Source organism: Biomphalaria glabrata, chromosome 17 (assembly GCF_947242115.1).
Source record: "Biomphalaria glabrata chromosome 17, xgBioGlab47.1, whole genome shotgun sequence".
Lineage (NCBI taxonomy): Eukaryota > Metazoa > Mollusca > Gastropoda > Planorbidae > Biomphalaria > Biomphalaria glabrata.
In genome coordinates, this window is record NC_074727.1 from 9,785,197 (window position 1) to 9,801,602 (window position 16,406).

At 36.9% G+C, this 16,406-nt stretch overlaps 3 protein-coding genes across 3 annotated transcripts; 1 reads left to right on the top strand and 2 right to left on the bottom strand.

Moving 5' to 3' along the window:
• Positions 1–3,551: 3,551 nt before the first annotated feature.
• On the top strand, positions 3,552–7,597 carry LOC106071742 (serpin B3-like). The gene is made up of 3 exons (XM_013231905.2): positions 3,552–3,918; positions 4,898–5,023; positions 6,695–7,597. The coding sequence occupies exons 1-3, from the start codon at positions 3,658–3,660 to the stop codon at positions 7,514–7,516; spliced, it is 1,209 nt and encodes a 402-aa protein (XP_013087359.2). The 5' UTR covers positions 3,552–3,657; the 3' UTR covers positions 7,517–7,597.
• Positions 7,598–10,107: 2,510 nt separating this feature from the next.
• LOC106071739 (5-hydroxytryptamine receptor 5A-like) lies at positions 10,108–11,490 on the bottom strand. The gene is made up of 2 exons (XM_013231901.2): positions 10,234–11,490; positions 10,108–10,143 (listed from the first exon to the last, which is right to left on the bottom strand). The coding sequence occupies exons 1-2, from the start codon at positions 11,488–11,490 to the stop codon at positions 10,108–10,110; spliced, it is 1,293 nt and encodes a 430-aa protein (XP_013087355.2).
• Positions 11,491–13,948: 2,458 nt separating this feature from the next.
• Positions 13,949–15,235, bottom strand: LOC106071740 (5-hydroxytryptamine receptor 1A-alpha-like). Its single transcript, XM_013231902.2, has one exon. It carries the CDS (start codon positions 15,233–15,235, stop codon positions 13,949–13,951), a length of 1,287 nt encoding a protein of 428 aa, XP_013087356.2.
• Positions 15,236–16,406: the final 1,171 nt, after the last annotated feature.

The following is a 16,406-nucleotide window of genomic DNA, read 5'->3' on the forward strand; positions in this document are numbered from 1 at the left end:
GATGTTAGCATTGGAAAAAAAAAACTAAGTGTAGAGGCCTGAAGCCCTAAGGATTATCAACTATGATATTCCCTCTGACAGCTTCTGTAACAGAGTTGGTGCCCAATATATCGCATGGCTTTCCTTTGAAGCACACCAACAAAGAGAGACAGTGACCCATGATCTCTATTTTTATAATCTAAGGCCGCATAATGTTCAGTTAAATCTTGTTGCATCCATTGTCTCTCAAAATAGAAGACATGTATTATATTATATTATATTATATTATATTATATTATATTATATTATATTATATTATATTATATTATATTATATTATATTATATTATATTATATTATATTATATTATATTATATTATATTATATTATATTATATTATATTATATTATATTATATTATATTATATTATATTATATTATATTATATTATATTATATTATATTATATTATATTATATTATATTATATTATATTATATTATATTATATTATATTATATTATATTATATTATATTATATTATATTTTGAAATTAGAGCATCATAAAACTTCAATATGATTGATTCACGGGGCTGTATCATTACACATAGGCCTAATCAGCTAAATTGCAAACAGTATGTTAAAGTAACCATGTATTATAAGAACTGGCGACAATTAAACTTCCATTTCACTATTAAAAACATCACTTGTTTAGTCATTCGTTTAATTAGTTATTTCTATACAGTTTTAATTAGCCGAAGAACTTAAAATCTATAGTCCAGTTGACAGGGCCCGCTACTGTGAGAGATTGATGCGATCACTCACATAGAGTTACGTACAGCCTGATCGTTCGCGATCTATCTCGGTGATGACTTTCACAATGTCTTCTGAACTAAAACAACTCTACCAAACTTTACGTGGTTGAAACGTTGTTGGATACTGAAACATTATGTCTGATGTAGGCTATAGACCGAGGGGGGGGGGGTAGGATACACCGATCTGTGACGTATTTATCACAATAAAACATTGTATGTTTATAAGCCAGGGGAAGTATGTATTGATGTATTGATGATTTTCACGATAAATGTTAAACACAGTAATCTCCTCTTATTTACAATTTGATTTTTAAGATTCCTGCTTACGTTCCTGAAGGTTATGGATTACGGTCACATAGTTAAAGAAGAGAACACTATATGGAGAAATTTGTAGGCGATATAAGGAAACTTAAAAGAAAAACGTAGGGTGAAAAATGAAATAGTGTAAGAGAAGCTTTATAATATGTTTGTAAAATGTTTTACATGTTTCGGATGTTTCTTAACTCTTTCTCTCCTAACTGACGATACCAACGTTGATTCCACCAAAATGTGGTAAATAATTACGGAGAGAAAGAGTTAAGAATTTGACAATAATGTCACTCCAGCCAAAACTTCCGCTGGACGACGGACAGGGTAGGGACCGGGGACCATCGAGACCATCCGAACAACTCTCCCTGCGCATGCCAAACGACCAGGTAGCCATATTGTGAGAGATTTTACAAACCAAACGATGTCAAGGACCCCCATGAGGAAAGATCCCTGTTGCCAAATAAATAATAAAACTTAGTTTGGGCTACAAAACAAAAGAGAGTAGAAATTAGATTTTGCTGTGCTGCTAAAAAAAATTCATAAAACATCATCATAAACATTTTTAAATTCCTAGATGACTAACACTTTTTGCATTCTCTCCACCGGGTTACTTTTCACAGATGGTCCAGCACGATAAAACATTTTTATAAACCCGGAGCAGGGCCAGCCTTAGCCCACTGTAACCTATGCGGTCGCAGTGGGCCCCGCATTTTCATAGGCCCCGCGCTAATTCTAGCTGTAAATTATTAAATTAAACCATTTAAACTTATTATTACAGGGTTCCCATGGGCCTCTGATTTTCCAGGAGGTCCTGGAAATCTTAAATTGCAAAATATACGAAAAAGTCTTGAAAATCTTCTGAAACATCTTACGAATCTCCTGAAATATCTTACAAATCTCCCGAAAAATAGACTAAATTGACATGTTGGGGTCTCATTTAATATGGACAACGCCACACCTACTCGCGATTTTAAAAAAAAAAAGGGGGGGGGGATTTTAGCTTTAACTTAGTAAAAATGTTGAACTAAAAATAGGGTAATTTTAACCAAAACAAGAAGTTTTATTACTTTATTTACTTTAATAGTCACTGGCATATAAATATAGATCTAAATCTGTTTCGATCTCTTTTAAAAAATGTAATTCAAAAGCGATATTCTGCTGTAGATGTTCGCCTAAAATGACTCTAAATCTAAAAGGCAGATCTGAATGTTTATTGTCTTTTTCTTGGAAAACAACCATCTACTGTAGATGACTCGTAAAGTTAATGTGATCTGATTTTGTACTTAGTCAAGTATGAATAAAATGAATAATGAATAAAATGCAAAGAAGAATTTATTTTCTGATACAAAATCTTAATTTTCACTTATTATCCTTTATCCCTACCCAGACTGGGCCCCGCGCAATCTATTTCGCATAGGGCTATGAATCATTAGGGCCGGCCCTGACCAGGAGAATACACTAAGGTGGACGCTTAGGCCAGAAAAAAAAGTTTCCCTTCCATGGCTTCCAAGCATTAAAGACTTCAGGACTTCAATTTAAAAGGGGAGAGAATGTGAACTTATCTTTGTGCAAATTATTATAAAAAGAGAATAAATAACAAGAGTCACGTCCATTGCCAGGGGAAAAGACTGTAGTTAAAAAGGGAAGCTACTTTATTTGCTAATTGCACTATCGTTCAGCGCAATAGCTATTTTAAGAGATACTTTCCAGAATCGCATCCCCCAGACATGGCTGGATTTACATATGGCAATACACAGAAAATAGTTTATTGTCATTACTTTGAAGGGGGCGATTGGGGGGGGGGGGGGAGCGATACAAAGTGTCACAAGGATGTTTCCAATCATTTTTTGAAGAAAGAGCACTGAAAAAAATTGTCTGATACTGTAAATAGCATAGGACGCATGGGTATATCTAGTTGGGGTTGGATTTATAAGTGGTCCCATATCTCCAATAGCGTAAGGCCTTATTATGTCTAAATCTGGTCCTGCACCCAGAGCTTTACAATGTGGGACTGATGATGAATAGGAATAAATTTTAAGATAAACCAAAGTGGTTGGGCTGGAGGTGGGAAGGGACAATTTGGACCATAACTTTGTTGTATTCATTAAGAAAATAAAGTTTTGGTTTGGGCAACAACATCTTGGATACTGTAAATGAAAACATATTCTTTTGGTGTGAATTTATAGTAGAAGTTGTAAGCTTCATAGACTCTTCGCAGCTACTGTAACTATATCTATTGAAATTTGTTACACATGTCAAGATGCTCAAAACTATATAGATCTACTCTCACCTGCGCAATAACAATGAACAGAATTAAGTCATTTAAAGACCTTCTCGTAATGTTATCTGTGCGTTTCTAACGTTAGCTAACAAAGATCACGCCTATGGCTGTGTTGATAGCAGCACGTGCGCGTTGCGTGGTGATCTCTAATATAATTATTGATAGGACATTTAGATTCGCGTTTAATTAAGAAAAGGCCAGTCGTCAGTTTGGCTGGTGAGATCCCAAAAAGGCAACCAGACGAAACCAGCAGCCCTAAGAGAAGGGCGATAAACACAATGTTAAGTAAAGCTGTCTTCCTGCTAGTTGCGGTCTCCTTAGGAGCCCAAAGTGGCTTTGCACAAGACGACCACCCCAACATCACAGATGTAGAAGTTTTGGCTGAAGCCGTGTCGATGTTCTCGCTTGACGTTTTCAATAAACTGCACACGGAATCCAAAAACCTGCTCTTTAGTCCATTGAGCGGTCACTCTGCTCTAAGTATGGTCATGCTGGGAGCGTGGAACAAAACATTAGACAACTTCCATGAGCTCCTGAAGGTAAGATATAGTCAGAAATAGAGGAGGTAGGCTATAGAATGAAGTATTTAAGGAGTGGAGAAAGACGGTCAACCGATCATGTGTGTTACCTCAACGTTCCAACAAGCTAAGGGATAGGTGAATGTCGGTATAAGGTCAGATAGTGACTAACAAGCTAAGCGATAGGTGAATGTCGGTATAAGGTCAGATAGTGACCAACAAGCTAAGGGTTAGGTGGATGTCGGTATAAGGTCAGATAGTGACTAACAAGCTAAGGGATAGGTGAATGTCGGTATAAGGTCAGATAGTGAATAAAGTATATAAGGAGCGTTACGACAATTTATAATATAAGTAAAGAATTAATTATATAAAGTAAGATATAGAATGAATTTAAAAGGTATAAAAAGAAAAAAAGTAAAGTACCTATTGCGAGCTATAGGGGAGATAATGTAAAGGTCATTTGTTTCTATGGCCGACGGTCAGCACAACGTCAAACCAATTTGAGTTCCCCGACTAATGTCAGGTACCCATTAAAGTTGGATGGCGCCCTTAAAATCCCGAAATAATAAAATCACAGTCTCCACAGAAGATTTGAACCCGTGATCCCTCGGTTTGAAAGCCAAGCGTTTTACCACTACGCCACCAAAGGTAACATATGAATTAGGCCCAGATACTCGTAACATATGAATTAGGCCCAGATACTCGTAACATATGAATTAGGCCCAGATACTCGTAACATATGAATTAGGCCCAGATACTCGTAACATATGAATTAGGCCCAGATACTCGATGTAGTAGAACTAAAGTCATCAAAGAGTTCAACATTTCACAGTATAAGCAGAACATCAATTTGCATTGTGAAGATTGTCTATCTTAAATTGTTAAAATTCAATTTAAGTTAACTAACATAAAAAGCCCCCCCACCCCCCACGTTTAGTGTTGAAACGGATCTGCTAAAAGGAAAACCATTTCTACTGTTCCTGATCCCATTTGTCAACAGATTGAGGACCCCTACACCGCGTACATAGAGCTGTTTCAAGACTACGAGACTATGCCTGGCATTGACATTGTTCTAGCAAATGGCATCTGGGCCAAGCCAACGTTCCCTATTAAAGACGAATACAAGGTAATGATTGTTCTTAAACTTAGCAAAACTATGTGTGTGTGTTTCTCAACAATGCTTCACGCTGCTTCCGCATTATTAATTTTTTTTTGCTTAACTTAACCCATCAGCAGGAATGCACAGATTGAATTTTAAAAATTTTGATGATAAGCTATCTAATCTAAACTATAGCAAACCTTGCTGGATTTGTTAAATATTAGTTTTTTTTTAATTTTTTTTTTTAATTATTTGTCCTGTCCATCCCCAGAAAATTGCCTTAAAACAAAAAAAAAAAAAGAGAAAGAAAGAAAAGGAAATAAGATTTAAAGAAATTCAAGAGAATGTAAGGAATTGTAAACGGTCAATAACAAAAATTGAATTATATTATTTTATATATTATCTTCTACTGAGTCCATTTTATTTAGTCGTATTTGTCTTTTTGAAGTTCTTAGACTTTTTTGTTTTGATTGTAATTGCATTTCATTGTGAAAATCTTTGGTTGCATTTTGTCTTTCAATTAATAGTCTTTTCCTGAAATATTTCTCAGTGTAATTGCGTTGGATTTGGGTTAGCATTTTAATGTTATGGTTTGATTGTATTTGTCTTTTACTTCAATTCTGTTTCATTGTAATTTTAGATGAATGTGGTTTTTTATTGCAAAGCTTATATCAACTCTGTCTGTCTGGAACTGTCTGTCTGGTACAAAGCTTATATCAACTCGCTCTGTCTATCTGGTACAAAGCTTATATCAACTCGCTCTGTCTGTCTGGTACAAAGCTTATATCAACTCGATCTGTCTATCTGGTACAAAGCTTATACCAACTCGCTCTGTCTGTCTGGTACAAATCTTATATCAACTCGCTCTGTCTGTCTGGTACAAAGCTTATATCAACTCGCTCTGTCTGGAACTGTCTGTCTAGTACAAAGCTTATATCAACTCGCTCTGTCTGGAACTGTCTGTCTGGTACAAAGCTTATATCAACTCGCTCTGTCTATCTGGTACAAAGCTTATATCAACTCGCTCTGTCTGTCTGGTACAAAGCTTATATCAACTCGCTCTGTCTATCTGGTACAAAGCTTATATCAACTCGCTCTGTCTGTCTGGTACAAAGCTTATATCAACTCGCTCTGTCTATCTGGTACAAAGCTTATACCAAATCGCTCTGTCTGTCTGGTACAAAGCTTATATCAAATCGCTCTGTCTGTCTGGTACAAAGCTTATATCAACTCGCTCTGTCTGTCTGGTAAAAAACTGTGTATACGTTTTATCTCCCACACCCATTCAGGAATCAAGTTGAAACTTTTCACTATTATTCATTGACGAAGACAATACATGAATCAAAAACAAAAAAAGTAAACAATTAACCAATTAATTACTAGCAATATGGCTAAATATGTAGGGTTTGGTCCCCGTGGTTAATGGTAGACGTTATTTCTCCGACACCCATTCTCGAATTAAGTTGAAACTTTAAACAATTATTTATTGTACCTAACAAAACATAAATCAATTTAAAAAATTAACCAAAATTAGTCAATTAATTATTTGTAATCAATTATTTTGTTTGCTATTGAAAAAGGAAAATTACTTCAACATTAGATAAGCATTGTGTTTTTTTAAAGGATTTTATAAATATTTTTCTAGTATATAATTTTGATTTGATCTGATTGCCTTTGTCTTTGTGTTTATTCGAACAGGGGCACGTTGGGCATATCTTTCAGGTTGAGCCCAAAACTATTGACATCTCTGCACCTAAAGGCCCAGAAGAACCAATCAACGCTTGGGTGGCCAACCGGACCAACAACGCCATCACGACCATTCTCCCGCCGAGCTTCATCACGGCTGACACAGACATTTTGTTTCTGAACGTGTTCTTTCTCAACGCGTCGTGGGAGTCTCCATTCGATGCCTCCAAAACCCAAGACGGAGAGTTCGTCACTGAGAGCGGTGAAACAATCCGCACCAGCTTTATGAGGAGAGACGACGTTGAAGTGGAGGTCGGCGAGATGGAAGGATTCGCGGCCAAAGTGTTGAGGCTGCCATTCAAGAACTACGGCTTCGCCTTTTACATCGCGCTCCCCAACGAGAACGAGACGCTGAGCAGGCTTCACGATTTCATGGTGAATGAGCTCCACGATAGCGAGCTCTTCTTCGCTCACCTGCAGACGACCAAAGTGAACCTATATGTCCCCAAGTTCCAACTGACGTCCACTCTCAATATCAGCAAGAAAAGCAGCATGGGGCTGGACTTTTTATTTGACCCAGATGCAGATTTTAGTGAGCTGTCCGAAAAGCATTTAGCACTAAGCAGCGGTGTTCATAAAGTATTTATAGATGTCAAAGAGACTGGGATCGTTTCTACTGAGACGCCGGTCTTTGAAGGACGCCAGAGCAGAGACTCCTCAGAGGACTTCGTAGTGAAACGTCCTTTTATATTTTTCGTTCGCGATGACGTAAAAGGACTCCTCCTCTTCCAAGGAAAACTCTCGGACCCAAGAGTTACGGAAGTAGATTATTAGAGCTAGGACGTGAATCGCGTATCACCTTCTCAGATGCATTAAAAATGATATTGAAAAAATAAATAATTTTAATCCATTCAATTTCTATGTATATTGTTTCAATGTTTTGATGGTGATGCAACAGGCATGAGGTGCTAAGGTTGCGAGCTTTTACAATATAAAAATCTTGGCCCTGATAACTAATCATCCCTAATTCTCCCACTTGCCGTGGACGATAAAATACGAAACTTTAACATGTTACTTTTTAGGTACATTGAACAACGAAGCTGTTTTCAACATCGAAACCAAAGTGTCTAAATCTACCAAAAACGAATTTTTTTAATCGGCATTTATTTGTATAGCATATGCTGTGGACGTCTTGTTTATGCGCATCACCAAGTCAGCTAGTTCTTGCAATTTCGACCCAATATGTTTTTTAAGCCGACATTTCAATTCCTCTAATACAAAATTATATTTCCTTTCGCTTTAAGCACTTATTAATATTAACACTCTTTTTGGTTCGTAACTTTCTTTCGTTCCAGTTTTTTTTTATTGATGTTTATTTCTACTCAGATCTAGATCCTAAATATAGCTCTCCTCTCTCTGATCTCTTGACTTTCGTCATAGAGGTGCTGTGACTGTTCGCGAAACCAAATTCACGGTCATCAATTTTTCTTAGCAGGATATTGAGAGAGAGGCCGGTCGATTCCTTTACGTTGACCAGCCAGCTTTGGACGACATTTTCTTCGTGCTCCCTTCACTGGACGTTGATGAATAATTTTTGATAGTAAATCTTACACTATGACCAAACCAGCTCAGCTTTCGTCTCATCACAACTACTGAGTTCTTTTTGCCGGCTATTATGTTGACTTGTAAAAAGTACTCATTTGTTTGGTATCTCAAGCAAGGAAAATAAATAGTACTTGACTGAAGTGGTGGTATACGCTGAATTAGCCCTCTTTGTATTAGGCTGCCGCAATAGACTTGGTGAACACAAACATGAAGTAGAAACAATACATAACTATACACAGGGTCGGTCCTACAGGTTGCGGGGCCCTATGCGAAACGGATTTTGCGGATCCTAATTTGGGTTGTGATAAGGATAAATAAGTGAAAATTAGGATTTAGTATTAGAAAATAAATTTGTCTTTGCATTTTATTTATAGTTTACAAAGTACAAAATCACTGTCAAAAATTAACTTTACGAGCCATCTACAGTAGATAGTAGTTTTCCAACAAAAAGCCGATAAACATTCAGATCTGCCTTTTAGATTTACTATCGACTAGCAAAATATCGCTTTTTTTTTCTAAGAGGTCGAAATAGATATAAAACTATATTGTATGCCAGTGACTATTAAAGTAAATTAAGAATTAAGTATTAGAACTTCTTGTTTTGGTTAAAATTCGGCTTATTATTACATTTTTATTAAATGAAAGCTGACAATGCCGTTTTTTTTTTAATCGCGAGTAGGATTGGCGTTGTCCATATTTCATGACACCACGAAATGACAATTTAGTCTGTTTTAAGGAGATTTGCATCAGTTTTTAGAAAATTTTAATAATTTCAGGACATTTTCATGACTTTTTCTTATATTTGATAATTTCAGGAGAATTCCAAGAACCCTTTAATACTAAGTTAAAATGGTTTAATATAATAATTTACACCTAGAATTCGCATCGCGCGGGGCCTATGAAAGCGGGGGGCCCACTGCGGCCGCATAGGTTGCTGTGGCCTAAGACCGGCCCTGACTATACAAGCTTCCATGTTCATTGACTCTTAGCTAGTAGGCATTCTCAAAGTTCACTACCATAGCCTGCTTAAAAAACTAAAATACTTTGTCATAAATGGTTCATTGCATTAATGGATTCAGGATTTTCTAATAGGAAGAGAACAAATTGTAATAATAAATGGCTCTAAATCAACACCAATGGCTCTAAATCAATACCAATAATTGTAATTTCAGGTGTACCTCAAGGAACAGTCTTAGGTCCACTACTGTTTCTAATTTACATAAATTGCATTAGTTCAGGAACAAAAGTTTGAAGACGATTGCTTAATGTATGGAACAATAGAACTCTTTTACCTTCTTTTCCTGGTATCTGATACCAGATCTAGATAATTGTCCGAATGAATGTTAGGGATTATCCTTAGGTCAGTGTGATTATCAAATGTGGTTTTACTAAGAACACGAAACATCTGTATGAAAGTTGTGTTGTTGTTGTTTTGTTTTTTTAGTTTACAAAACATTAAGTCTTGACAGTCGGTTCTTAATACATCTTTTACAGAGCACATATCAACCCACACTGCCTGTCTGTCTGGTAAAAAGGTTTGAATACGTTATTTCTCCTACACCGAGTCTCGGATCAAGTTGAAATTTTGCACAATTATTTCTTGTACCTGACAAAACGAGAATCAATTTAAAAAAAAATAACCAAGTTGGTAATTAAATAGCTATTGGTAATTAATCATTTCAGTTGGTTGAAATGTGGGGATATAAGATGAAAGAGTCCCATTTATACATAGTGAAAGGAATTAGATCGTCACTTAATGAAACTAACAAAAGATAATAATAAAAACTTCCATTTTTATAAGCTCTTCGCTGGCACAGTGGCTAGTCTATTGTTTTGACTAGGCTTGAACCCTCAAGCTACAATTGAAGAAGAACAACTTTTCAATAAATAAAATGTTAATTCTTATATAATTTTACACGAATCAAAGTTTCTAAGCAGTGTCGTACCTTGTTGTTGCTGCACAGCATGAATGGATTAAAGGCAGAGGTCGAGTACCCCACCCACCACAAGGCCGTGTTAAGCCATTTAGGCATCAGGTCTGGGCGACATACGAGGATAATTTTAGAGATGAGAAATACGGCACACGTAACAGCATACCAGCTTAGAATGATCAGGATATAACGAAACGCCTTTGCGTTGATGAGATTTTTTCTGAAGTTGCCAAAACTGGATCTTTTACTTTTACCATCGGATGAGTTTCTTTGTTGGTTTATTTTTTCAGTCATCTTACTATCTCCATTTAAAATGAAACTGGGATTTAATTGAGGTTTGTTCTCAGATTTTAAAACAGAGGAAACACCCTCATTTAAATAACGGTCGCTGTTTTGAAATGTTGTAGAGTGGTTCTGTGGACAGACTGCCAATTCGGAAACTTCTGAGATGCCTTTAGGTGCATCTGAATCAACGCTGGTCGTCGAATGTAATGCATTGTTAGGGTTCCTTTCTGTTCCTCGAAACTTGTCCCTGGGTAATCTGCCATGAAATTCAGCGATAGCTCTCAGAATCAGTGCATACAAAGACATCAGAATAGATATAGGCAGAATCGTTGTGAAGAGAGTAATGAAGAGAAGAACATAGTCATTGAAGACAGTGCTGCAAATGCCGTAGACAGTCTGACACATGATCACGAGCTCCTTTCCTAACTGGTGCCAGCCAAATAGCATCGGGATGACAAAAATAGCTAGAGGCAAGATCCAGCTTGACCAAATCATTAAGTGGCTTGATCTAGAGGTAAGCATACGATAAGCGAGAGGCTTGCATATGGCCAGGTACATGTCCAAGGCCATAAAGATTACGTGATATTGAATGCTGGATGATAAGACAGCCTCCAGCACGTTCTTGGCGGTGCACATCTGCGGCCCTAACACCCACACACCGTTGTGAATCATTTGAGTGACGGCGCACGGGATGAGAAACGCCCCTATGGCCGAATGGCACATGGAGATGGACGCCATTAAGAACCTTGATCTTTTGCTAATATTGGAGCTGGTCATAGAGACTTTGCCCTCGCTTTCTTTGCTTGACTTGATCAGGGCCACAACAAGAGTCGCATTAGAGATGATAATGAAGGCGCCAATGACGCACGAGACCACGCTGATAGCCAAAAGTAGGTAGCGATTTGAAGATATACGTCGACCTTTTATGGATATATCCAGTTCTAGCACAGAACATAGAGTTATGTTGAAGAATGTTGCGTTTTCCATTATTAATTAAGCAAATTGATCTGTGGAAAATAATGGAGCAAGTAATACACGTTAAAAACAAATGGAACGAATTGTGGGAAACGTATATTTTTGTGGGGTCAAAGTTTATTAAAGCAATTGAAATTTTGAAAAAAAAAATTTAATGAAAGGAAAACAATATAATAACTATGAATTAACAACTACCAAGATACACTAATGTTAATAAGATATAGATCTACTATAACAGAGAAACATACGACAGTTTATTCTATTCATTCAAGAAATTAAAAAGGATGTTATTTGTACTACTTTAGTATTGTTATTGTAATAATAATAATATTCTATAATAATCAAGCTTCTCTTTCAGACCTTGCGATCTATAGGGCAGATGATGTAAGGATCATCTGTTTCTGTGGCCCAAGGTTAACGAGGGTGCCATGTGGCCAGCACAATGACCAACCGCCTTTACTTTTCCCCAACTAATGTCAAATACCCATTAAGAGCTGTGTTCACTCGGGTGTGCTATAGAAATCCTGAAATTCCAAGTCTCTCAGTTTGGAAACCAAGCGCTTTACTAGTCAGCCAGTCACGCCAAGTGAATATTATAAAAGAACATCACAATCTATTTCTAAAACTTACCATGAGTTTAGCTCCAAGAGTTTCTACTACAGCTCCAACGTTACAAAACTTGCTCAGCTATCTTCAGTTCTACAGAGATATACATTCCCGTATATCTATAGATTAATAGCGTGAACAAAAGACATGGCCTTATCATTGTGCCTTACAAAAGGTTTTTATAACAAAATTTTGACTTAAAAAAAAAAAAAGTTGGAAACCTTGAGAGCACATCGTGGAATATTAAAATTATGAGTTAAAGTTAAATATTTAAAATAGACTTGCTCAAGGGGGAGACTTCAACACTTTTACAAGCAATCAAAATGTTGAAAATAGATTTGAACGCTTTGATGGTGTTGACATAATGAGTTGTTCATATAGGTGAATATTTGGCTAAACCTTTTCATTTATTTTGTCAGCGGTCAGTGAGTATTGGGCGGAATGCCAATAACTAAAAGCGGCCTACGTATGGCAGTATTTTATAATTTGTTTTTGAAAGTTGCACCATTTTACGTGGAATTTAAAATTTACCAAGACAATAGACATGCATTTCATAAATAAACAATAGTTCTTGAATTCTGTAGCCAATGGGAAACCTTTCTTTGGAGAGAGAGACAAAGACAGACAGAGAGAGAGAGAGAGAGCTAGGTGGACCCTATTCTAAATGTATATATTTTTATTATTATTTTCAAGTAGAAATCTATTCTGAATAATATAGACAGTCATTAGCATCAGAAAAATAAAGGTTTAATGGCGTTTATTGTATTATGTTCTTGAAGATCTTTCCTTCTTACTATCAGTCAAGATATTGATAAAAATCAATTTTACTATCTGGTCTGGCATCATACCTGTTTCTAGAGTTACACTTTGGCTTTGTTGCAACAAAATAAAAAAAAAAGATGCTTCTCAAAAATAGATAAAAGAAGTTAACTGGCATTGGCTTGTTTTAAATATTCAAGTTCTCTTTAGATAAACTCGGACAGAAACCATTTAAATGTTGATCTTCGTATCTTTGTTTCAAATTTATCAGAATTTAGATCAGTTCAAAGTTTATAATGATGTTTGTTTTTTTCTTTACCGAGAAGCGCTAATAAAATCAAAATTTCTTGTCTGTATACTTATGAATAATTCATGTGTGGTAGGCCTATAAGTTAATTGCTCCAATAGTTCATGGAACAGCTATTCAAACCTCGCGGAACACAGTTTGAGAAACACTGATTTAAATTGAATGACAGTAGCGAGAACAAAAGCGGTGGGGTGTCGGGGTTGGTGGCTGCATTTAAAAGAGAAACAACTCTTGTCACTGTCAACAAAGTTAATGCCCCAATACATACAGAAAACTATTTGATAGTAACTGAGTCTGAAAAAATATGCTTTTGTTACCAAGTCCCCGTAGATTGTGGAAGCTCATTTGTTTTTATTTTAATATGTGCTGGCCAACCTGTATATATGACAATGGAATCATAGCCTTAGATGTTATTTTCTCAATAATTGAAAAGAAAATTGGTAATCTCAATTTTTTCTTTTAACAAGCAACAATAAATGCTTTAGACTTTAGACGCAATAGTTGGCAATTGATAGGCAAACTACGGTCCTAGGAACTCTGGTATATTGAGAGGCTCACTCCCTCTAGTCCTTCACAATAACAGAGAAACACACACACAAATATTTTGCAAAAATAAAAAAATGTAAACTATGTGTACATGAGTAGTCCAGAACCCTTTTTCTTAAATACAAGCGATAACACCTCCAAACTTGCAGGTGCCTTCAAGTGAGATACATTAGAGCTATTTAGAGTTTATTTTAGAAAGTAATAAGACATTTGTGTCTAAGTCATCGTTTTCACATGTTTTTGAAAGAGAATTTAATTCCTATATAATTTTACACCAATCAGAGTTTCAACGCAGTGTCGGACATTCCTGTTGCTGCACAGAAGAAATGGGTTAACCGCTGAGTTCAAATACGACAACCACCACAAGGCCGTCCCAAGCCATTTAGGCATCAGGTCTGGACGAAACACCTGAATTATTTTAGATACAATAAATATAGTCGAGGTAGCTGCGCACCAGCTTAGAATGCCCAGGATGTAACGAAAGGCTCTTGCATTTCTGCAGCTTTTTCTGAAGTTGCCAAAACTAGATCCTTGAACTACTGTTTTTTCAGCTCGTTTTCTTTCGAGCGTTTTACTGTCTTCATTTAAAATAGAAATGGAGTTTAGTTGAGGTTTGGTCTTACATTTCTGAACATTCTCATTTACATTTTGGTCGCAATTTTGAATTGTTGCAGTGTGCCTCTTGGGACGGACTGAAACTTCTGAAACATCTGTGACACCTTCGCTTACTTCTGAATCCAATCTCATTGAGGATTGTTGATCAGTGTTTGTGCTTTTTTCTATTCTTCGTGGCTTGTCCCCAGGAAGTCTATCGTGAAATCTGGCAATGGCTCTCAGGATCAGTGCATACATAGTGATGAGGGCAGCAAAAGGAAGGATCGATAAGAAGAAAGCGATGAAGAGAAGCACATAGTCATTGAAGACAGTGCTGCAAATGCCGTAGACAGTCTGACACATGATCACGAGTTCCTTTCCCAACTGGTGCCAGCCAAATAGCATCGGGATGACAAAAATAGCTAGAGGTAAAATCCAGCTTGACCAAATCATAAGGTGGCTTGATCTAGAGGTAAGCATACGATAAGCGAGTGGCTTGCATATGGCTAGGTACATGTCCAGAGCCATGCAGATCACGTGATACTGAGTGCTGGCTGATATGACAGCCTCCAGCACGTTCTTGGCGGTGCACATCTGCGGCCCCAACACCCAGACACCGTTGTGAATCATTTGAGTGACGGCGCACGGGACGAGGAAGGCGCCGATGAACGTATGGCACATGGAGATGGACGCCATCAAGAGCCTTGACCTCTTGCTAATATTGGAGCTGGTCATAGAGACTTTGCCCTCGCTTTCTTTGCTGGACTTGATCAGGGCCACAACAAGAGTCGCATTAGAGATGATAATGAAGAGGTCGATGACGCTCGAGACCACGCTGATAGCCAAAAGTAGGTTGCGATTTGACGATATGGTTCGACTTTTTTCTGATAGATCTAGTTCTAACATAAAACAGAGAGTAACATTAAACGATGTTTTGTTTTCCATTGTATGTTACTTCGTGGGGTTGATCTGTGGAGCATAATGTAAAATGAAATGCATATGATTAAGAAATATTTGATGAAGAACAGATTCATGCATGTAAAACTCAATTAAATATAGAAGGTGAAATTTTTAAACAATGAATTGAGATAATTAGAAAATAAATGAAATAAACAAACAAAAAAACAATACTAAGTTTTAACAAGGTTACAAAAGACAGTTTGTGTGGAAACAAACTCAAAATCGGCCCCCGAAGTGGTCCACCCAGGCAGGCTTCGATATTTTCAGAAAGAACATCCGAATGAAATTATATCAAAGACAAATGAGAGATAAGAATGAAGAAAGAAGGTTGACAGATCTTGTGTAGTGCCCCAACGGTCCCGCAGATCAAAGGATAGGTGAAAGTGAATATAAAGTTAGATGTGAACCTGGCCTAACTAGTTCCCCTTTCAGACCTTGTGGTCTATAGGGCAGATGATGTAAAGTTCATCTGTTTTTGTGGCCTACGTTAACGAGGGTGTCATGTAGCCAGCACAACGACCTACCGCCTTTACTTTTTCCCAACTAATGTCAGGTACCCATTAGAGCTAAGTGGACTCAGAGGCGCCCAAAGATTCCAAAGTTGAAAATCCCAGTTTTCACCAGGATTCAAACCCGGAACCCCCGGTTCGGAAGCCAAGCGTTTTACCGCTCACGAGATCTAAACGGGACGGACGGACAGACATTTCGCACAAAACTAATAGCGTCTTTTCCCCTTTCGGGGGCCGCTAAAAATGACATATGATGACAAACAGGACAGTTTAAGGCAATACAATTATAAAGGATATTATTATCATAGAAAGGAACTAATTTTTATTCTCTGGAAATAAAATGTATCGTAGTTTCTTTAACAGTGTACACTGAGAAATTTTGTCTGGTGATGTGACTGGTCTGCAGCAGTACCGCCCTCTGACAGGCAACAAGAATCTTCTTAGGGATGTTTTGGGTCTAGCATGTTTGCTAGGTCAGTTGTCACTATCTCCTTGGCTAATATAATTATAGGGTATTATGTTATTTGAGTCAACTTCTAGAGTCTCCTAGCTTAAGTTTTCACATTGTGTTCTTTTCTTTTTATTATCACTTCTTCTTCTTCTTCTTATTATTATTATTATTTTAGAGCTTCTTCATGCTAATTTGT

What these genes read in the sequence shown, in the direction of transcription:
- LOC106071742 (XM_013231905.2), top strand. Translation starts at nt 3,658, where the DNA reads ATGTTAAGTAAAGCTGTCTTCCTGCTAGTTGCGGTCTCCTTAGGAGCC. An exon ending in ACTTCCATGAGCTCCTGAAG is followed by an intron (nt 3,919 to 4,897) that starts GTAAGATATAGT and finishes ATTTGTCAACAG; the next exon opens with ATTGAGGACCCCTACACCGC. An exon ending in CTATTAAAGACGAATACAAG is followed by an intron (nt 5,024 to 6,694) that starts GTAATGATTGTT and finishes TTATTCGAACAG; the next exon opens with GGGCACGTTGGGCATATCTT.
- LOC106071739 (XM_013231901.2), bottom strand. Translation starts at nt 11,490, where the DNA reads ATGGAAAACGCAACATTCTTCAACATAACTCTATGTTCTGTGCTAGAA. An exon ending in TGCTGTGCAGCAACAACAAG is followed by an intron (nt 10,144 to 10,233) that starts GTACGACACTGC and finishes CTTCAATTGTAG; the next exon opens with CTTGAGGGTTCAAGCCTAGT.
- LOC106071740 (XM_013231902.2), bottom strand. Translation starts at nt 15,235, where the DNA reads ATGGAAAACAAAACATCGTTTAATGTTACTCTCTGTTTTATGTTAGAA.